Source organism: Globicephala melas, chromosome 5 (genome assembly GCF_963455315.2).
Source record: "Globicephala melas chromosome 5, mGloMel1.2, whole genome shotgun sequence".
NCBI lineage: Eukaryota > Metazoa > Chordata > Mammalia > Artiodactyla > Delphinidae > Globicephala > Globicephala melas.
The window spans coordinates 63,276,348-63,300,179 of NC_083318.1; the positions used below are offsets into that span (position 1 = coordinate 63,276,348).

Consider the following 23,832-nt stretch of genomic DNA (forward strand, 5'->3'; position numbering starts at 1 on the left):
ATATCTTCTATCTAAATATTAAAGGCCTTTGAATTTGATGGAATTCTAAGATTTGTGCATATTTTTCTATCTAATGATACCTTTGAACTTGATAGCCTAAAAATAAATAAATGTCTTTTATATTTAAAGAACTTCGAACTTGATAGAATCTTGCACTCTTTCATGTTCTTAGGACCACACAACAGTTATAGATGTTTAAATGATCTCCAGTTGAGTTTTGGAGATCCCTCTTGATCAAACCAAGTCTGATTTGCTGTTACAATATGCGGTCACTCTTCTGTGAGTTTATGAGGAAGGGACAGGAAGTTGAGAGAGTTCTTATCTGATGGCTTCTGTTTTCTCTGTAAATTAGGATGTGAAGTTCTCTGGTAAAGGAGGTGGGGGTTACATGGGTGAGGGTGAGAAAAAAGCTTTAAAATATCCATATATGAAAATGGGAGATCTGAGTAGATCCATGCTGCCTAATTTGTAGTCTCATAAGCATGTGACATTAAAGCTATTTAAAGTGGAGACAATACTCAAGATGAGATATATTTATAATTCATGTCAAACATTTAGTTTTTGTGGTTTTATATTAAATGTGCACATTTAGTTATTTGAGTATTTGCCATTGATAACAAATATTCTTTTTAGCTGATCAGGAAGTCACAGCTCAATGTCAAAGGAGCTTTATTAATAAAGCAATTGAAGTAGTCACACTGCAAAAAGTTCTAGACTCATTTAACATTAATTTCCATTTGCTAGTCAATTACCAACTGTCATGGCATATTACGTATTGTAAATTTGAGACAGAAGCTGTCACCCCTAAGTGTATTAACTCTCCCTAATCACATAGGTAGAGATTGGTCCCATGAAAGAACTATATTAATCACCAACTTACATATGTCTTCATGATGGTATAAAATTGCCACTGGCTTCATTGCTGAAGTGAAGTAAATCAATGTAGACACCAAAAATGAAAGCAGACTGTCATGAATCTTGAGTATTTCCATTCATGTTAACAAGCTTCTCATTGTTTCCAAACAGAAAAATAATGTCAGCCAACTTTCAAAACTTTTTGCTTCTTAGTGTTAAAAATGTAGTTACTTATTATTATTACTAGTTAACATTTCTGGAGTATTTATTATGTGCTAGGCACTATGCTTACAGCTTTAAGCGAATTATTTCTTTTAACTTTCACAATAACCCTGTGAGGTTATTGGTTCTTATACCTATGGTTGCATTTTTGTAATGAGTCAGTGATAGCTAAAAGACTTGAGTAACTAACATGTCCAAGTGGCAGAGCCTGGAGTCAAACCCAAGCAATTTAATTCCATAACCTTTACTCTTGACCAGTAGTCTATGCTGATGGATGATGTTTGATATTTACACGGTGAATCGCTTAGGAATGAATTTGGGTGCAAGTAACTAAAACCCAACATATATTAGCTTACAAAATAGCAATTAATTTTTTCTCACTTAACAGAAAGAATGGAGATATGCAACAACTCACATTTGTTTAGTAGCTTAGCAGTACCAGGACCAGTGACTCTGTGATTCCCTGGCCTTTCCCTCATGGCAGCAAAAATGGCTGCTTCAGGTTCAAGCATCAGGTCCACATTCAGGGCAGGAAAAAAGGAGAGGGGAGAGTCGGCACCAGACAAAACTGTGTATTTTATCATGAAAGCAAAACCTTTCCCATTTATATCTCACTTGTCAAAACTGTTTCACATGGCCACCCTTATCTGCAAGAGTGGAAGATAAGAGTGGAAGACTGCACGCAGAAGGAAGTTGGGGATGACGATGGACCAGCCTTGAGTCAAAAGTTATAGAATCTAGAAACTCTGTAGGAATTTTTCATTTCCTTCTTAACTTCTTCCGTTCTTTTCTTGGAGTGAAAGAGCTGTTATTCTTCATCTCCTAATGTGTTCTTTCCTCATTTTCTATAATGCATTCCTGGATATTAAGGGAAAGCTGTGGTTCCACCGAGTCAGGATGCATTGGTTGCAAGTAACAGAAACTAAGCACACCTAAGAAAATGGATGAATTTCAGTCATTTATTTAACAACTAAATTTATTAAGCACTCATTATACGCCATGAATTCTATGCTCTGTGGACATAACAGTGAACAAAACATTAAAAGAGAGAGAAACACTGTGCTGGAATCTCATAAAACCCAAAAGTAGGAATGCGGTAGGGCCTTGAAGAGGGACAGGAAGCAGAGGCTGAGAAGCTCTCTGGAATCCAAACAGTTTCTCTGAGCGTATCTCAGAGAAGATTCTGCTCACTATGCTTTCTCTTAACTCTTAGTCTGCATGGTGGGTAGAATATGGTCACCCCACATTGTCTGAGTTTTTATCTTCTATTCAAGCTGAACCAGAATCTCTCAGTCCCAATCAAAATACCTAGGAAAAAGAATTTGAATCAAGTGAGCCCAGGGACAGTGAGAGATATAGTTACAGGGGTCATTGTGAGTGGAGTGGACACCTTGAAAGTTGTCTACCTCAAAAGGCTTCCTGTTGCTATTCGCCATCTCCAAGCTTCTTGATGCTTTTCTAGACACTTTGCCTACTACCATCCATGCCAAAGCTCCCTCCTACCACCCCAGATTTTTGAAAGTTAACCCTACCTTGAAGAGCACATTATTTTAGTTCTGTAAAAATTGCATGAGTCAAGGTTGTTTTGGAGTTTTAACAAATCACTGTGTACCCTAAAATACTAAATCTCTCCCTCTCCTCCACAGCCCTATCCCTGTCTTCCAGATAATGGGAGATTTGGGTCTTAGTTGACATCAAATTCCCTTCTCACCTCAAGCTAAGCCCTCAGAAGCTGACACCACTACAAACCAATTTGGTTCCAAAGTACACATTGCAATGTAGACTGGTATATTTTATGGCCCTTATAAACTATAAGCCAATGAGATATGGTTGTTGGTGATTTTTTTAAAATCTTCTCTTTGTTTCAAATGAATGGGTGTTTTTCCATTCAGGGATGAATGAAATTGCTGACCTTGTGGGTAATCTGGTTTTTTGCAGGCCGTGGATTCCTCTCCACGTGGAGGGGGCTGGGCAGGCTGGGGCTCCTGGGGCAAATCTCTGCTCTCATCAGCATCTGCCACAGTAGGTAAGCATTACACATTGCGTTTGAATGGATAAAGTTCAGGAGCCAAATAGGATATGACATTTTGATCATACCATGTACTGATAGAGTTTAACATTAGCTCATGACATAATAAGAGCAAATTGTTTTTAGTGTTTGCTGTTCTAAGTGCTTCCTGTATATTAATATATTTATTCTTCAAAATAACCCTATGAGGAGGCACTCTTATTTTCTCCATTTTAGAGGTAAGGAAGCTGAATCACAGAGAGGTTAAACATTATCCAAAGTCAGGAGTGGCTGAATTGGCTTTTAACCATCATATTATATTGCATCTTAGAATATAAGATTTAGGCTTTTATAATATATCCTTAATGCTTTGTGTTTATCATCCCACATGAACATTTTAAAATATATAAATAGCCTACTCCCTAAAAGGATTTGAGGTATCTCAATAAAAGGCATTCATCACAGGGTATTAAAATACAAATACAAAAAGAAATATGCAGGTAGGGAGGAGATATATATCAAGGATAATATAATTGAACATTGACCTTAACTCTGAGATTCTTGGCTACCAGTAGATTATCTATCTCACTGAGTGATAAAACAAGACTTAGTTTATTTAGATAAATTTATTTTCCTTGTATTAAACTTTTGAAGAAATGTCCCATATTGGCTCATATACAAAGAGAAAATATAATAGACAATGTCTTCATCAGTGAAGGTTTGTCAGAATATTCTTCATGTGACCATTTCTTATATCCACTCTTCATGAAAACTGAAGGTACAACCTAAACGTGTCTATGATAATGTAGCCGTAGCATTTCATCTTGAGGGTAGAGAGTGAAGAGCAGGACAGGGGAAGTCACAGGTAACACAGCTTGCAGATCATCTAACTCAGGTGTTCTCAAGGTATCTCTGTGGCATGAGGATCTTGTGATGGGCCATGAATTGGTCCAATTCACTGTTACTCATAAAACCAGCAGGGCTGAGGTCTTTGACCCCACTCTAATGGACCATGGTCACAAACAGTTGAAGGGCCAGATACCTAATCTGATAGAACTTAGACTCCCTGGAAGAATGGATAGATTGCATTCTCCTAATTCCATGTCTGTCAAGTATCAGGAGAGCTCTGGCAAGAAGTAGATGGTGGTCAAATAAACGTTGCCCTCTGCATGAGAGCCTGGAAAGCAAATTTTTTTCTATTGCTAATTGAAAGGCCAGGTATGCCATGAATATTACATATGCAGATGGAAAAATTAATCAGATTAAAGTAGAAGAGCCTGTTTTGTTTTTTGAACAGGACAGAGTCTTTTCATAAGAGTGAGGACAGGAACCTGAAGGCATCCTACTTCCTAGGGAAAATGTTTGAGATTTAGTGGCTCTCAAATGCATCTTGCCTCTGGCAACACTCAGGATTGCCAGCTTTCTGAACCAAAATTAAAAATGTGCAGTCTAAAAGTTTCTGAAGTTGTGATAAGTCATGGAACAGTAAATTATATGGTCACCAAATTATACGGCTCTCCTCATGGTTTATGTCATAAAACAGTACAGTGTTTTGGGTGCTTCCAGTTATAATGGTGTCCAGAACTGCCCTGGCTTATAATGAACTTGGTGCTTCAGAAGGTTCTATTATAGACAAAGGATTTACTTTCTCGTTAAAAATTTAAATATAAGCTCCTTCCACGGTAAAGACAGCTATCAGCTGCCCTGTGGGTGTCATGTGCAGGTGTTTTTGGTACACTTACAGGTGCACTCACCTGTGACTGCTTTGCTCCTCGTAGGTCTGACTCTTTGCTATTGTTTCTTATCAGTCAGCGACTACACCTCACCATTTGACTTTGGGCTTTGCTGGACCTTTATAAAGTTTTCCATCCATCAACTGGCGGCTTACCTGTTGAATTTACTGTGCATTATCTTTTTCAGTGTCCTGTTGTAATCTGACCTTTGCACATATACAGCCTAGTGCAGCCTTCTTCTGGTGGACTGTGCTCCAAGACCTCTAGATTTTGTTACCTGATTCAGGTATAACCAGTAGATGATGCTGGCTTTACTGCTTAAAAATCAGGCTGTGACTCCGATGGCAGGTCCCAGCCCATACTGGTAGGCACTCATCTTTTAATTTGACCTCAAGTCAGTGTCTTAATCTTTAGCCTGTGCTTGGGTTTGGGGTTACTCTTGAGGTTTCCCTAAGGCACCCCGAATAAATGTTGCGTCTTGTTAATGTTGCAACCACTTAAAACTTGTGGTGCTTCTCACCTGGCTCTGTGCAGTAACTGATCCAGAAGAACCTGGGGAGATAACTGCCTGTGGACCAGCAGGATCATTGTGCCATCACTACTGCCATTTCCCTCTTATGGTTGGTGGAGACAGGGCTCCTCTGAGATGATCTGACAGTCACACATTGCCCCATCAAATATCAGAATGAAGTTCAAGTAGACCCTCTTGTATTCACTTCTATTGCTATGTAACGAGTTACCACACATGTGGAGGCTTAAAACAACATACAGTGATTATCTCACAGTTTCTATGGATCAGGAATTCAGGTCCAAGATAGCTGGGTTCTCTGCTTAGTGACTTGCCAGGCTGAAATCAAGGTGTCAGCTAGCTGCATTGTCATCTGACATTCAGGGTCAGTTTCAAGGTTATTCAATTTGTTGGCAAAATTAGTTCCTTGCGGTTGTAGGGCTGACACCCCTGTTTTCTTGCTGGTTATTGGCCAGGGTCGCTCAACTCCTAGAGGCTGCCCTCCGATCCTTTTTCAAAGCCAGCAGAATAATTTCTCCCATGCTTCAAATCTCTCCCTTTAGGAAGGGCCCAAGTCCCTTTTAAAGCCCACCTGATTAGTTCAGGCTCATCCAGGATCTCTCTTTTGATTAACTCAAATTCAACTGATTAATGACCTTAATTACTTCTGAAAAGTCCCTTCACCTTTACTATATAATGTAACCTAATCATGGGAATGAATCCCATCATATTCACAATCCTGTCCACACTCGAAGTGGGGGGATTGGGCTTCCCTGGTGGCGCAGTGGTTGAGAGTCCGCCTGCCGATGCAGGGGACACAGGTTTGTGCCCCGGTCCGGGAGGATCCCATATGCCGCGGAGCGGCTGGGCTCGTGAGCCATGGTCGCTGAGCCTGCGCGTCTGGAGCCTGTGCTCCGCAACAGGAGAGGCCACAACAGTGAGAGGCCCGCGTACCGCAAAAAAAAAAAAAAAAAAAAAAAGTGGGGGATTGCATGTTGTATATGCCAGGGTTGAGAATCTTAGGGTGATCTTTCAATTCTCCCTAACAGACCTCCCTTTTCCGTTTGAAAACCTCATCAGTTATACCACCAATGCCAGAAACTTAGTATTTTTTAAGGGCTCTGGCTACATGTTGGAATTTTTTTTTCAGGAGAAGGAAGGATTTATTATTACTTGCAGTAAGTAAGGAGAACACCAGGGATCCTTCCCAAAACACTATCTCCCTGATATATGTTGGAAGTTTGAAAAGCATTTTAATCTTGGCATTTTTCTCTTATTTGCACCCACAATGACCAAAGGGCACATGAGGGAGAGCAAAGAAAGTTTGAAATATTGATACTCATTCTAAGAATCCCTTTGGAAAAATTGGAGCTATCTTTAGAGATGTAGAGACTAAATATGTTCATCACCGCTGGTCATCACAACCCCAATAAATGCAATAACAAGATAGCTGAATGCCATCCCTAAGTTGTTCTCCAGGTACATTTTGGAGATTTTTGGTCAGGATGGGCTTTAACTTTACAAAGTAATAGTAGCTAAACTAATAGCAGTATATACTTGAAAACGAGATAAGTATTTTGGTGGACCTGATAGAGAACTAAAACTTGAAGCATAAGGGGAGGCTTAGGTTCCAAGGCTGGAAACAGGCAGTGGTGGTGATTGGGAATTTGACTCCCAAAACATAACAGGGATCACAAGTGTGCCACAAATGGAGAAGTGTCACAGCCAGGCTCACAGCCTGAAATAGACGGTTAGAATAGGGTTCAACCACCTGTTTACAGAAGCTTGAAAAAGTTATGGGCACCGTCCTGGGTTGTGGTCTATCTTGAGCTACTATCTTTGGATTGAGAGAGGCAAGCAAGGCAGACCTTCCATTATGTACAGGCAAATTATATCCATCCAGGGCTTTGCAACATTAACAGTTTATTATCACAGGGTGAAAAAACTTATTGGAAAACAGAGCACGCACAGCAGCAGACAAGCTCTTGAAGGTTTATAAATTGCCTGTGGAAAGTAAAGAAAGAAAATAACCATATATTCTATTGCAATTAATTCCCACTCAGAAACCTCATGTTACCCCCGGGGTAATTCCAGTTGCAGATGGAATTCTATGCAAGACAGCCTCTATAGCAAAACTCAGAGCTGTCAATTGAGCACTAGAAACAGAAACCAATACTTCTTACAGTTGTTGAAAAACTGCAGTCACAATCATTAGAACTGTTTAGAGTTGGCAGGAGAGTAACTGGAGAATGGAAAGATTTAGAAGATGATTCTGTCCTGGAAAGAACACTGTATCAGAAGTCTAAGACCTGAGACCCGGTCCCAACTGCTACTAACTTGTGATCACAAAGAATTGTCACTACCTAGCTACACTATGCACTGAACCTCTCCAGACTCAGCTCCTTACTTGGGAAAGTATGGGTGGAAGAACTTGAGAAATTCTAAGATTCCCTCCAACTTCCAGAATATGATGATTCCATAGTTTGTGGCTGTATATAGCAGGAGAAGGATATTTGTAACCACTGTGCTAAGTAGAAAAATATAGAAAATTGATTGACTTTTTGCTACACTGTATTTTTATATTTTATCTTTTGCCTCACTACTTTGACCCCCAAGGTTAAGGGAAAATGAGAAAAAGCAACCTTTCCAATGCTTATATAAAATCCAACATTTCTCAGCCAACAATTGTTTTTGGAGAGGCCATATCTCCTGCATTAGTTTCGTTGACAGCCATGCTATTATCACATTCTAAGAAGACTTGATCAGCTGCCATTCACGCCTTTGGACAAGTTCGTAAGATACAATGAAAACGGTTGTTATTTAAGATCCAGGAAGAAACCTGAGTAGGAAAGGAAAATGTAAAAAAAAAAAGAAAAAGCAATTTTGATGATAATTTCAAAGTACTGTTGTGAGAACCAGATGTGATTTCCCACAAGCACCTTAGAGACCTGACTTAATCATAGAATATATTGCTAAGTTAAGTGATGGACCAGTAATCAAAATGAAAGTCAACAATGCTGAGATATATACAAATATACCAAGGTAAAAATTCTATAGTAGAATAGATCAACTTATTTCCAGATACTACAAATGACCTACATGTTTATTTAAAATTCTAGTTTTGACAGTTTTATGAGTCTCAACACCTTGTATAAGAGTACCTGAGGAGGGGGAGGGAGATCTGATCTGCATATTTACCTTTTCAGAGTTACCATTGTTCTCCTTCCCCATCCTCTCCTGAGTTACACAATTTTTTCCTTCAGCACATTTTAATGAAAGTCTTCTACCAGCACTGTCAGAAATAATGACAATGTCTTTTTATCACAGAGAATGGCAAACTTGTCAGAATGATACTACAGTAAGAACTCTTAACTAGGTATTTCAGTATCAATATCACATGGGTTTATTTTTGAAGGTGGCATTGCTGATGATGTGAAAATTCTCAAGGATCATTGATACAAAAGATAATAGGATTAATGCTTGGAGTTTGTTCACAATCCTTTACAATCTATGAATAAGTTAATGAATTCCTATGTGATGGCAAGGCAAACACTATGAGTTCAGAAACTCTTCTTGTCAATTTTGAACCTAAAGAGAAGTGAGTATCTGATTACAGAGTGGGCATCAACCATCATTACGGAGAGAGAAGACTTTTCCAAAAGGAAGGTTGATTGGCTGCAGGTTCTGCTGCCCTGAAGTTGGCTTTAGTTGAGCACAGCAACACCATCTATGTGTTTTTCTAAATAACTACTTCTCACAACTATAATATCTTGAATTCATTGATAGTAGAGTCTGAAATGCAGCCAATATTTTTATTTTTATTTATTTTAACATCTTTATTGGAGTATAATTGCTTTACAATGGTGTGTTAGTTTCTGCTGTATTAACAAAGTGAATCAGCTATACATATACATATATCCCCATATCTCCTCCTTCTTGTGTCTCCCTCCCTCCCACCCTCCCTATCCCACCCCTCTAGGTGGTCACAAAGCACAGAGCTGATCTCCCTGTGCTATGTGGCTGCTTCCCACTAGCTATCGGTTTTACAGCCAATATTTTTAAAGGGTTCTATTTCTCAAAAATTCACCCAAAGAAGAGTAGAAATTGGCACAACCTTCAGAAGAACAATTAACACTATCTATAAAATTTTAGATGCATGTGTCCTCTGTCTAGCAGTTCCACTGTTGATTCTTTGCAAAAGTTCATTAATGTATATGTTCAATATGGAATTCACTCAGCAAATACATATCTTACCAGGCCCTGTTCTAGGCACTTGAGGTAAAGCAGTGAGTAAACAAGATGAAGACCTTGTAGTAGAGTTTACAGACTTGTGGAAGGATGCAGACAATAAACAATACACATCCAGCAATCCCACTCCTGGTTATATACCCAGAAAAAAACCATAATTCGAAAGGATACATGCACCCCAATGTTCATTGCAGCACTATTTACAATAGCCAAGACATGGAAGGAACCTAAATGTCTATTGACAGAGGAATAGATAAAGAAGATGTGGTATATATTTATATAATGGAATATTACTCAGCCATGAAAGAGAATGGAATAATGTCATTTGCAGCAACATGGATAGACCTAGAGATTATCATACTAAGTGAAGTAAGTCAGACAAAGACAAATATCTTATGATAGCACTCATATGTGGAATCTAATTTTTAAAAAGGCTGAAACAAATGAACTTGTTTGCAAAACAGAAACAGGCTTACAGATATCAAAAACAAAGTTATGGTTACCAAAGGGGAAATGTTGGGGGGAGGGATAAATCAGGAACTTGGAATGAACGTACACACGCTACTATATATAAGATAGATAACCAACAAGGACCTACTGTATAGCACAGGGAACTCTATTCAATATTCTGGGATAACCTATATGAGAAGAGAATCTAAAAAAGAATGATTATATGCATATTTATAACTGAATCACTTTGCTGTACACCTGAAACTAACACAACATTGTAAATCAACTATACTCCAAAAAAATTAAAATTTTTAAAAATTAAAAAATAAACAATACACATAATGAGTAGGAAGATTATAGAGAGGGTTATAAAGTGTTAAGTCTATGAAAAATATAAGGTAGTGTCAGGAGTACAGGTTAAGCTTTTAAAAAAGGTGGTGTGGGGTAGATCTTAATGAAATGGTATTTGAGCAGAGACCTGAAAGAGCTGAGGGAGTTCCCCAGGCATATATGAGAAACTGGAAACAACCCAAGTATCCATCCACAGAGAATGTTAAACATGACAGAACCATTCAGTGGAATTCTGATTCTATGCAACCATTAAAAAGAATGAGGTAGATCAGTGTCCTAGGTCGGATGCCCGGGGAGAAACTGAGGCAGGGATGAGTGTCCTGGAGTTTTATTAGGAAGGACCCTCAGGAGCAAGCCTTGCAAGAACTGGGCTGCAATGCAGTTGCGTCAGAGGCCACAACCCATCCCACAGGGAGCTTGGGGGTTGGGATGACTCTTCAGAGCTGTCCCAGGGCATAAGGCACAGGACCAGGCTTTTGTATCACCAACTTCCCCACTGACCAGTCATTACAGTACAGTCTTGAAGGAGCCAATTCCCTTTGGTGAAGGGCATTTCAAAGGGAGGCGTTTAGCTGAGAGCTAGCTGTCAGCAGGGGTGAAGGAGCACTGGGCTCCCAGGCAGCACACACAGCCTCCACCACCACCTACACATGCTGAGACCTCCACTGTATATGGTGAAGCCGGGTCCAAGACACTTATATGTAGGGATGTGCTTTTCAGAACTTTTCCCTGAAAGGAATCAACAAGAAACAAATCAGACTTGTTATCCTTAGAAGGAAATGGGGTGTAGGGGGTGGGACTGGAAGGAAGGCAGGGCCCCTTTAAGTCTTTTAAGAGCCCTCTCCTTTTGGAAGTCCCTCTCATATCACAACAAATATAATAAAATGCACCCACATCCCTCATTAAATATGTAATTTGTATGTAACTGTGGAAGAGTTGAATTTACTTGAACTATAGTTGACCAGTTGACCAAGTATTACATTTTTGAACACATTTAAGTAAATATTATTTAATTTCTAATTTACAAATTTTCTTTTTTGTCTTTTAGAACCAATACTTCTTTTCAGGTCTTAAATCATTCCGTAGGCCCCTGTAAGCTCATAGACTGTATTGACTGTTAGGTCAATAGGCGCTGTTTAGGGAGAAAGAGGCTGGCCCACCTTCTGTTGTCTATGTTTCTATACTCTGATTTTGCTAACATTATAAATGTTTATTTTTACTTATTTATTTAATTTTACATTTTTTATCACTTTAATTAAAAGTTTTATTTTGAAAAATATTCAGACCTACAGAAGAATTGCAAAAATGTTATAATGAACTCTCACAGTACCTTGATATAGATTAACCTAATAAATGTTTATTTTTAGAAATCAACCATATAGAGAAATGAGATTATGGGATTTTTTTAAAGTTTCTTTTCTATATATCCACCTTTTAAAAAGAAAAAGAAAGAAATGAAATGAAAAAGAAGGAAACGTTATATTAAAGATTAAAGCAATCTAAAAGGGGAGAACCCTCTGAACAAGTTAGCTGCTGCCCTCCTGGGGGGTCCTTTATCATAAGGGATCAGCAGAAAGTACCCATAAGGCTACCCAGTCATCCAGGGTGCTGTGTAGAACTACTCTTGCTCCCCTAAGTTACCACTTGGTCAGAGAGACCCTCCCACCAATAACAGATTATTTTCATCCTCCAGAGAGAGGGGAGACCTCCCTTCAATGGGGTTTTGATCTTCTCAACAAGAAGCGAGGTTGGTAAAAAATTTTTGAGAAAAAATTAAACTGGAGGTAGAAGACAGCACCACACAGTGTCTTGGGATCCGTGCCTGCACAGCACAGGGATGATCCTAAAAACATTAAGCTGTACCAACCCAAGGCACAGCTGGGAGGGCCAGGGTTAGAGGAAGGTTTCACTGCAGGGGTGACCTTCACCTGGCTGTTTGGTCAAGGTAAGGTAACTCAAGCTAATTTTAACATAAACCAATATTTTAAAGATGAAGAAGCTCCTGATTAAGTATCTGATCTCCAAGGAGTTATAGAAATGGGACTAAAATGACGTTTAATCAACTACAAACGGCATGTAAGACTTTCTTAACATAACATAGTGATTGAGCAAGTGAGTTTTAGAGTCAGAAATATGGGGTTCAAATCCTGCCTCTGCCACTTATTGGTTTGGGGACCTTCAGCAAGTAATTTCACATCACCAGGTCTCAGTTTTCTCAATCGTGAAATGGGCATAATAGTATCTCTTACTTCATAATGAAAAGATTAAATAAGATAATTTACTACACTGAAAATATTTAGTCCAGTGCCTGGGACATAGTAAGTGCTCAGTAATGTTGACCAGTACCAAAGGTTTCACATATTTCTTCTCAGTGACCTTATAAAACCCTGGGAGGTAGATGTTATAAACCTCCTTTCAGAGAAGACACAGCAGCAGAGACTCAGAAAGGTCACCAAGACCACATGGCTAATAACTGATGGAACCAAAATTCCTCCATAAGACTCCTGACTCCTAAGTTTAGGGTGTTTTCCACTAGACTATGGATGATAAATTAAACACCAGCCAATCATTTAACATTTGTTTTTAAATGATACAGTATCACGGCATGTATTATCTTACTTTCTTTGCAGTACTCACCTTTTTACTGCAGTAAGTCAAAGAGTAGAGGATATTCCGTCTTTAGAACGATAGAATTTGGATGGGTTCATTTCTTGGGGATACTTAGGGTTCATGATGACATGTGAAGAAATGAATCCATGAACTCTACCCTGTAGTACTATTCATATTGGTTGTTCTTCTCTGTTATTGGTAGAACAAAATCAGTATCTCTGAGAATGAATCGCTCTCGGTCAAAAGGCAGCAGTGGCTCCGTATTATTACTTCCTTGTCTGGGCACTAGATGTCACACTAAGTAAAATTTTAGAAGTTATTCTTCAAAGTAGGGTGTGGCATAGAGTCTAAACCTTAGCTATGAAAAACCATAGCTTTATATTTCTAGTAGAATGTAGTTAAAGATGTACTTTCACTAGCAAAAGAACTCAGAAAAAAAGAACTGTTAATTAGAAAATATAATTGGAGGAATCTTAAATATGTGCAAATCCTTGTACATCCATGATACCTCAATAGTGTGTATATGTTTGTGTGTGTATGTGTGTGTGTGTGTGTGTGTGTGTGTGTAGGTGGAGTAGCAGCCTATTGTCATGTCTGTTAAAAAGACACATTCTACTTATTATACACGTAAAATGGTATTTCCTTCCAGAAACAAAGCGATTTTTCTAGAGGCAGGTAGTGCACACATATCCACAGTCGTTTGTGAGAAGCTGAGATGGTGAGAAGCTGTTCTTCCCCGGGAAAAGATTCAGACATGGCTCTAACCTGCGAAGGGATGGAGAAGGTGAAAGAGGAGGTAATGACAGTGAAGTTCATTAAACCCTGAATGGTCTCAGGGAAGGATATGGAATCATCTCTCTTGTACAGTTTACACAAAGAAGATATAGCAGATGCCCACCAGCCTTCTGAAACTCATTTATCCCTTGATTTTAGCTCTCAGAAATCTAAATGAGAATCATGGATGGAGATTTGGATGTACATTATTTCCTTTTTGAAAATGTTTGTGCTTTTAAAGGATGTCGAGGAATATGAGCTCAGTATATAATAAAGTTAGATAATTATATCCCATAATTTACATGTGTTACTGAAACTCCAGTGAGTTTCCATTGAAATGCTTTGAATTAATTGGAAGCTAGAGAGAATCAAGTCTTACTTTTAGCAGTTATAGTGCATCTTTTTTAAAAGTAACTGAATAAGGCTTCCCTGGTGGTGCAGTGGTTGAGAGTCTGCCTGCCGATGCAGGGGACACGGGTTCGTGCCCCGGTCCAGGAAGATCCCACCTGCCATGGAGCGGCTAGGCCCGTGAGCCGTGGCTGCTGAGCCTGCACGTCCGGAGCCTGTGCTCTGCAACGGGAGAGGCCACAACACTGAGAGGCCCGTGTACCGCAAAAAAAACAAAACAAACAAACAAACAAAAATAGTAACTCAGTAATGAATTTGGACTGTGTCTAATGATCTACACATGAATATAGTCATATGTTTCTGTATGTAATTAATGTTGTAAACATTGTAAATATTGTTTCCTAAGTTTCAGTGTTTTCTAGATAGTATATAATAACAGGTGATTCCCACTGGATTTAATTAGTCCTCTATCAGTTTGGCAAATTTCGGTGCCGTGATTAAGTTAAGACCCCTCTGATAAGCAAGCTTACGATTGATGAAATATGACTCTTTGGGTTTGGGGTTCATCCATGTCTTTCTCTTATTCAGGAGATGGACGGTCAGTCATTTGAATGGTGCCCTCTACAACTAGATGGTTCTCTTTGGCTCTCAAATCCTGCTGTGACTTGGGCCTTTTTCCCCCAGATATTAATATTGCTGCTGCCTTGGGTTTTAACATCCTGAGGTTGCCTAGGGTCCTGAGTGAATCTTTCATTTTCTCCCCGAGCACTAAGGGGGAGGTGAGTGCTGTGACGATGGCAGCCCAGGCTGCTTCTCCAAGAATTCAAACAGCCACTTAGGACATCACTAGACTATTAGTTTTCTAAGGAGAAAAAAATGGCTCCAAAATAAAATGTAGACAGAGCTATTTCTCTGTCAAGCCAAAGTTTGTTTGTGTGTATGTGTCAGTGGCGGGGCGGGGTAGTGAATGAGAAGGTCAGCTCTGTATTCACTAAACAGTTATTGATATTGAATGCACACTGTGCTGGGCTCCAGGGAATTATAGGGATTGTCCCGGCTCAGATAGAGTAAAATCAGTGCCCCTCATCCTGGCCGACTGTTCTTACATCTTGTGTTTGGACTGTTACTGCTTAAGATAACTATCAGAGCTGTTGAGTGCCCTTTCTGGTTTTCCCACTGGCTTGCCTTTGGATCATGACATGTCATCTCCAGACCCTGCTCTCACACATACAGACCATACTAAAGGAATGACTGACACTTTGTTAAGGCTCAGCTGATTTCTATTCAACAAGTAGTAATTGAGTACCTACAATAGGATAGGCCTACAAGGAATCAAAAAATGAATGACACGTACCTGCCTTGAGAAGCTTAGAAAAGAGGAAAGAGGGTAAGACAGGGATACCATTCACAGATAATACCTTGGGTTGGAAACCCCAGGTTGCTAGTTAGATAGTGTGAGAAGTAAGAGGGACTAATAAAGCATCTGGGAGCCCTGTACACGCACTTATTTGCTCCTCAACAACAACACAGTGGAGAAATTGAGTCACAGAGAGGTGGTAACTTCTCAAAAGTCACCCAGCTGGGTGATGGTGAAACTGAGCTCGAACTGGAACCCACATCTGAGGGCTCGCAAAGTCTGTGCTGTTAATCACCACGTTCTCTCACAGTCAGGATATACACCTACAGCTTACAAGAAGAGCTCTGGGAGATGAGCTGTGGAACCTGCAGACCGTGGGCTTCTATTGTATCTATGAGCCATATTTTATTTCCTGACAGGTCATGGGTTGACAGCGGTCAAGGAAAAAGCAGGGGCCACCCTCCGGATTCATAGTGTGAATTCTGCCTCTTCCGAAGGGGCCCAACCTGATACTGCAAATGAAATCCCTCACAGTGAGTGGCGCATTTATTTGGGGATTTCTTGGACTTGGGCTGCATTACACCACGTGCACAAATAGAGTTCCAAGTTCATATCAGCAAAACGAACTCTAAAAGGGTGTTTTTCTCTTTAGTAGCAGTTGCAGCCGCAGATCAGAGGCCTGCAGAAAGCCCGCCCACTTCTCCTTCATCGGGGTCTCGGGGCATGCTGTCAGCCATCACCAATGCGGTTCAGAACACAGTGAGTCGTTGGCTGCTTCCTCTGTTTTCCCTGAGGTCTGCCAGTGCCTTTTTTTGATATTTCTATTTACCAGTGACCTAGATACATCAGAGAAAAGATGGTCTTGCTCATAACTTTGGATTATGATTTTGTTATGCTTTCTCCCACGGAGTAGGCGTGACCTTGGAACCAAAATGATAAGAACAAAATGAAATATATTTTATGTTTAAAAGAAGGGAGCTGCTTAGAAGGAACATTGTTCAGTCTGATATAACAGTGTCCTTTCCAATGGCTGCGAGGACAGCCTCTGCTTGCGGGGAGAGAGGGCTCTTTCTTAGAGCTGTTTTTCTGAGATGCTCTATGTTTCTTAACCTTCAATTTGAAAAATTATAAAGTGATTCAGGTATATATATATATATATATATCTCAGTAAAGAATCAGGAACATTCCCCAACATGTTACTAAAGTGTTTCCAGATAACTAAGACCAACATTCTTCCTCCATCCCTACCTCCCAATTCCCACTCTCCTCTTTCCTTGAATAGCCCTAATACACATCCCTCCTTCCCAGGCCCCTTCCTTTTAAAGAAGCTTAAGAAGCTTGTTATTGACAACAAAACACTAATGAATAATGAAAAAAGGGGGATGCACCCCAACTGAGATAAGGCAGTTAGCTGGTCTTCAGGATCAGAAGGAAAAGATTTACTTTCTGCTATGTGAAACCAAATAACTAGTTTTTTAAGAAATATGGCTCACATCCAATTTATTCATTCATTCATTTAAAAAAAAAAGGTAATTAGCTTTCATTATATCCCAAGAGCTATGCTAGATGCTGGGCATAAGCTGGAAGAGGGCATAACATCCTGGAAGGTGGAGGCAACTTAACAGTTATCAAATGCAATGCTGTATGGGAAGAAGAGGGGGCTGTGGACACACGTATGGGGGTGTCTTAGCCAGACTTCAGGTCAGGGTATGCCAGAAATAGGAAATGACTGTTCCTTTCCTTGATACTTGAGGTCCTCTAGACTAAGCAGGGAGAAGGGGGGTCAGCAAGTATGTTTTAGGAGTCGGATAGCAGTACAAGTCCAGTATGCCCACGGCAGGTGTGTGGGGAGGGTTGTAGGGCTGGGGATGGGACAGAGCACTTTCATTACCTCTGGCGTAAGAAGTGAATTCGTGGGGACTTCCCTGGTGGTCTAGTGGCTAAGACTGCACGCTCCCAATGCAAGGGAAGAGAGTTTGATCCCTGGTCAGGGAACTAAGATCCCACATGCCTCATGCTACAAAGGCACGGCCAAAAAAAAAGAAAAGAAAAAAAAAAGGAAGTAAATCCATGGTCTCCCTGAGCTACGAGGCAGGGCCCTCTGAGTTTGTTCTCAGCATCCTCACATTCCTTTCTGTGCGCTCTCCAACCTTCCGGTTCTCCCTTTACCCAAGCTCCAGACACTCCCCCACCAAGTCTGCCCTTACTCAAAGTCCCTTCATCCTTCCTTCTCCCATCTTATTCTCTACTGAAGTAATCCCTCACAGGATGTTAGGAGAAAGTAAATCAAATTATGCAAAAGTGTGAATTGCTGATATCCCCTAGTCCTCCCAAAATATGTGCATTTAAAAATCTGTTTTGGGGCTTCCCTGGTGGCGCAGTGGTTGAGAGTCTGCCTGCCGATGTGGGGGACGCGGGTTCGTGCCCCGGTCTGGCAAGATCCCACATGCCGCAGAGCGGCTGGGCCCGTGAACCATGGCCGCTGAGCCTGCGCGTCCGGAGCCTGTGCTCCGCAACGGGAGAGGCCACAACAGTGAGAGGCCCGCGTACCGCCAAAAATAATAATAATAATAATCTGTTTTGTAGTGTGATTATTGATTGGCTCCCAAATCGGAAAACAGTCTAAATGTTCAAGATGGAGATGACTAATAAAGCATATTAATCAGTGAAATCAAATATTGCTGTTGAAGTGATAATTATGAAAATGGATAATGCATATAAAGAATAATGTAGGGCTTCCCTGGTGGCGCAGTGGTTGAGAGTCCGCCTGCCGATGCAGGGGACACGGGTTTGTGCCCCGGTCCGGGAGGATCCCACATGCCGCGGAGCGGCTGGGCCCGTGAGCCATGGCCGCTGAGCCTGCGCGTCCGGAGCCTGTGCTCCGCAACGGGAGAGGCCACAACAGTGAGAGGCCGGCGTACCACAAAAAAATAATAATAATAATAATGTAATAATAAAATATAACCTATGCAAACTCATGTAAGGTGAGAAAAAACACGGATATATGCATATTGTAATTGTAGTTGTATAGTTGGGGTATAGGCAAAGAAGATGTTGCAAAGAAATGTAAGCAGTTCTGTTTGTATGTACAGTTTATATGAGTAAATCTTGGTTGTTTTACTCTTTTTTTTAGAAAGAGAAACAGTGACTGGCAAAGGAATTTGCAGTGGTTAACTACATAATAGAACAATTTCTAAAGCCAGAAGCACATGGAATCAACCTGTCTTATTTCATGAAAATACTAATTATAGGCGGTTATTGCTACTTTCTGAAAGTATGCAAGAGCCACTGAAACAGCCTGAGGGTCCTACACTCTAGGGCCCTATATTAAAGAATTCCCTAAACTGGCAAGAGTATTTGACATTTTTATAGACTGTTCCAAATGATTCTGCTACTTGGGTTAAAATTTTTTCAAACAAAAACAGCAATTGGGTCACCTATTAATTTTTTGTCTTAGGAACATATCTATTCATACACACAGCCAATAAAATTAATCCCTAATGTGCTTTGGTTTTCTTAAGCATCCTTATTTAATAACATTGCATGTCCTACAAAGTTATATGACATACGCTCTTCCACGGAAAAGAAAATAGGATTAAATGGATGATACATCTCCTGATGAGAAAAAACTGTGACTTTATATTGGTTTTCATATTTGAAGATAGTGCAGTCTAGGAGGTGCTGACTGCCTCGGAACAGCAAAACATGAAAACCTAATCTCATGCAATTATCTCATTGGCAGGGTAAAAGCGTCTTAACAGGTGGTCTTGATGCTCTGGAATTCATTGGCAAGAAAACTATGAATGTCCTTGCAGAAAGTGACCCAGGTTTTAAGCGGACCAAGACACTCATGGAGAGAACCGTTTCCTTATCTCAGGTGGGATTATGTACTTTTGTGATTCGTTCTTTCAGTCAATAAAGTGAATACATTTTTATTTACCTTTTTAAATAGATGTTTTAAAGCACATGTCAAATTCAAATGACACAAAATATCAGGGAGTGAAAATTGAGTTTCTAATACACCCCTTTCCCCAGCCACACATCATGGGAGACAACCATTGTTAACAACTTCTTACGGATTCTATCAGAGACATTATACAGACAGATTTAGATATAGCTATAGATATGGATATAGATATGACTATATAGATAGATGTAGCTAAACATATACATATATATACATGTGCACATATATACATACAAACTTTTTCAACCAAATGTTAGCATACTAACCATGCTCCTTTGTACCTTGCTTTATTAAGTATAAATTATACTTAATAATTTCTTGAGGATGATTCCATTGATGCCATTTGTCTTAGTCCATTCGGGCTGCTATAACAGAATACTGCAGACTGGGGGGCTAATAAACAACAAACAGTTATTTCTCAAACTTCTGGAGTCTGGGAAGTTCAAGATCAGAATAGCAGCAGATTCAGTGTCTGGTAAGGGCCTGCTTTCTGATTCATAGACAGACGTTTTCACACAGTTTCTTCGCATGGTAGAAGAAGGCAAAGGAGCTCTCTGGGTCTCTTTTATAAGGACATGAATCCTGTTCGTAAGGGTTCCACCCTCATGACTGAATCACCTCCCAAAGACCCCACCTCCAAATATCATCACACTGGGGATTATGTGTCAACATAAGAATTTTGGGCAAACACAAACATTCAGTCTATATTACGATTGTATTCCAGCTCTACCACGTTCTAGCTACATGACCTTGAGCAGACGACTTAACCCTTCTGTGCCTCAGAGTACTCATCTGTACACTGGTAACATCAATACCTACTGACAGCTTTGTTGTGAGGATGAAATGAGTTAGAATAGAACCTGACTCATAGTTAGCACCCAAGAATGTTAGTTGTGGTCATTGTCTTTTTTATGTATCAAGATGATAGGTAGAAATGGTATCTCATTGGAATTTTAATTTATATTTCTCTTACTATGTGCAAGGTTAGACTTCTCCTCTCATACTTCCAGCTCTAAAGTGTTCCTCCTTGAGAAATATGGTATGAAGAATTTAATCTATGTTTTGCTTACTTACAGTAGTCAGTAAAATTAAAAATAATGTTTATCTTATTTTCCAAATACAAAACTCTAATACTGAACTTGCTCTTTCAGTTGACACATGACCAGCTCAGACCCCATAGTGTCAATCATGCCCCTTTTCCCCTTCCCCCTTAAGAGTCTGATACACCAGGTCTCTCTATGTCTTATCAAAATCAGGAGCAGCAGATGCAGGATCTTACAAATTTCACAGGCAGGACAAACACATCTTCCCATGGCTCAGTGCTGGGAAGCCACGAAAGAGCTATCACTGGCAACAGGTGAGTGGCAGCTCCTGAAAAGTTTGATTTTTAGGTTATTTCTTCTTGGCTCTTCCAGAATAACCCACATATAACCACTGTGATATTACAGCCCAGGTAGGGACTTGGTAGGATCAGCTAGACCATCACCCTCCTGATCCTTAAAGAAGAAAATAGATTTTGTATTAATCAGAACATTAACACTAGATGTTGTACAAATACAAAACAAAACCAAAAATAATAATAATAACCCAAGTATCAATGTGGCTTAAAATGAAGACGCTTTATCTTTCATTCCTATAGCGTTAGCGTTCGTGGGCAGCCCACGTCTTGTGGCTCCACCATCTTAAAATCCTTTACTTCCAGCCTCATAGAAAGGGGAGAAAAATATGTGGGGGGCCACTGCCCACTTCAGCTTCCTTCCGAACCGTAATTTTTCATTCGGTCATTCACTCCACAATGCATTTTGAATGTCCGCTATGTGCTAGGCACTGTTCTAAGCACCTGAGATACATCAGTGGTCAAAATGAGTAAATATCCCTGCATTATGGAGATTTGCTCTAGTGAGGAGGGACAAACAAACAATAAACAGTATCTCATATTTTAGAAGATGATGAGTGCTGTCAAAAAAATAGAAAAAGTAGAGCAGAAAGAGGGTAATCAGGAATATGGGAGTGAGGGGCAGGTTAAGTATTAAGTCAGATTGTGAGGGAGAACTTCATGAAGATAGATGAATGACGTTTGAGCAAATACTTGAAGGAGATGAAGACTTGACTATGCAGAATCTGGGTGAGGCGCATTTCAAGCAGAAAGAGCAGCTTGTGAAAAGGCCCTGAGGCAGGAGTGTCTGGTATGAACAAGGAAGAGTAAGGATGCTGTGTGGTGGGAGAGGAGTGAGCCAGGATGAGAGTTGCTGAAGATGAGGCCAGTGTGGTCATGGGGAGCAGGTGATGGAAGATTGTGGAGGGCGTTTGTAAGAACCTTTGACTTCACTATTAGTGAAAAAGGGAGACCATTGCAACGTTTTGGAGTGACAAGATCTGATTTTAAAAGTATCACTCTAGTTATGGTGTTGAAAACAGACTAGATTGGGGGGAGGGTGAAGGGCAGGGAGGCCAGTTAGAGTGTGTATCAGCCTACATCCTCCCGGAAGCAGATGCCAAGGTAAGTTTAAACGTGCAAGGATTTTATTGGTAGAAATGACAATGTGAGAGAAAATTGTGGGAGTTGGGGGAGAGCCATAAGACCACAATGCAAGTCTGATCCCAGTGGAGGGGAACAAGAAAGGAGACTGGGTACAATCATCCTAGACTGCTGTGCAGTCTAAGGAAGGTTTGGCAAAGCCATGGGAGAGTCCTTCAGCCAAAGTCCACTGACAGGAGTTTCCGTCTCTCAGGAGAAGGTCTGCCCTAACATCCCTGCTGCACCAGTGATTGGCAGGGGGAGGTGGTAAGAGGCATGACCTCAGTGAAAATGAAGAGTGGGTTTCAAAGCGCACCCTCGGGGCTCTTGGTCATTTATGCTCCCCTCTCACAGCCTCCTCAGGAGGCATTTGCACGTATCTAAACAAAGGATAATGGTGGCTCAGAGCAGTGTGAAGCCATGAAGGTGGTGATGAAGGCTGGTTCTGGGTGTAGTTTGAAGGTCAATCCAGAGTTCCTGGTGGACTGAGTATGGAGTATGACATAAAAGGAAGAGGCACGGATGATTCCAGGGTTTTTGCCTGAGCAGCTACAAGGATGAAGCTGCCATCAACTGAGAGAGGGACATCTGTTACGTTTTTCCTAATCCACACTAAATAACTCTAGACATCAGAAATGTTCATGCATGCCCTCCCTAAGTTTCTCATGCATTCTATCTTACTCTTTGAATAACATGGGGACAGGGTGATTCTCAGATCCCACTGGTGTAAGTTTCCAAAGCTGCCCTTCTGTCCCAAAGTCTTCCACGCCAGAATCACTCACTGCTATTTAAACCAATCTCCTTTTCTTCTCCGGAAGGAATGTAGCAGCAGCACCCCGAAAGCCAGTTAATTCTTCTTTAGGCCACTTTAATTTCACTCTTCATTTCTTGGGTGAATCCACATCGTTCCAAAGTGACAATTTCCCTTTACCTTTTATTGCATCCCTTTTTCCCTCTAACCTGAATCAGAATTTAGAGATGGAAGTTGGTGTAGGAAAGAAAGCAATTTCAGTGTCACTTTGTTACTTTATTTCACCACCACCAAGCCAGTGAGATCCGTGGGAGTAGCTGGGTTTTATTGTAAATGTTAACAATTCCCAGGGATGATTTGATGGGGCTGTTTTGAAAACTTTCAGATCTTATACTTATTTAGTCTTAAAGACAGGCAGGAGGGAGAATTCTGTCTGCAGCCTGGTGGGTTTGGGGTCAACAACCTCAAGAACCAAAAAGGAGAATGAAGCTGATTGTTTATTGACACATAATAAAAACCAAAATCTATTCTTTCATGATCTTCCCCTTGTGACCTTGTGGTGGCCAGTGCATTTATGGTGCTCTTCACAGATATTAAAGAACCCTATAAACTAAATGCCACAGTCACCTTGATGAGGAATCAAATAAAAGATGCTTAGAATCAAAGAAAACAAAGGCAGGAAATTAAGAGTAACTGGTGGACTTGCGTTTATTTTACTGTCTTATTATTTAATCAGCAGAAAAATAACTGGAGAAAAATGATCAACCTGGAGAGGAACTCGGTTCACAGTATTTCTAGAAACCAATCTTATCAAAGAACTGATAAGCTAACATTCTTATTTACATTAATATTAAGTATCTGGTGAGGAATACACTATGAGTTTATATTTTATTAATCATTTTCATCAAAGATGTTTAATAACCACACACACAAAATTTTTAAATAACTCAAATAAAATCAGACCAGCTTATTTTTCCTTTGAAGTCTGCCTAAGTGTACAAGTTGCAAGTAATCCTGTCACAATAGATTCAACTTTCCCAGTGTAAATAAAATTTGCTCATTATAGAAAATCTGGACATTTTAAAAATAAGATTAATCACACACATGGAAAACACTTCAGTAGAAACCACTG

The 23,832-nt window shown here is 40.2% G+C and overlaps 1 protein-coding gene across 3 annotated transcripts in view; it reads left to right on the forward strand.

Annotated features, from left to right (window-relative positions):
• The window catches only part of FAM114A1 (family with sequence similarity 114 member A1), a 59,628-nt gene that overhangs the window by 15,905 nt on the left and 19,891 nt on the right, over positions 1-23,832 (forward strand). For 2 of the 3 annotated variants that reach the window (XM_030881042.2, XM_060298764.1), the window contains 4 exons: positions 3,016-3,103; positions 15,884-15,997; positions 16,117-16,223; positions 19,207-19,341. In XM_030881042.2, the coding sequence (XP_030736902.1) occupies positions 3,016-3,103; positions 15,884-15,997; positions 16,117-16,223; positions 19,207-19,341 (444 nt within the window). The remainder of the gene's footprint in view (positions 1-3,015; positions 3,104-15,883; positions 15,998-16,116; positions 16,224-19,206; positions 19,342-23,832) is intronic. The other variant, XM_030881040.2, reaches the window with a different exon arrangement.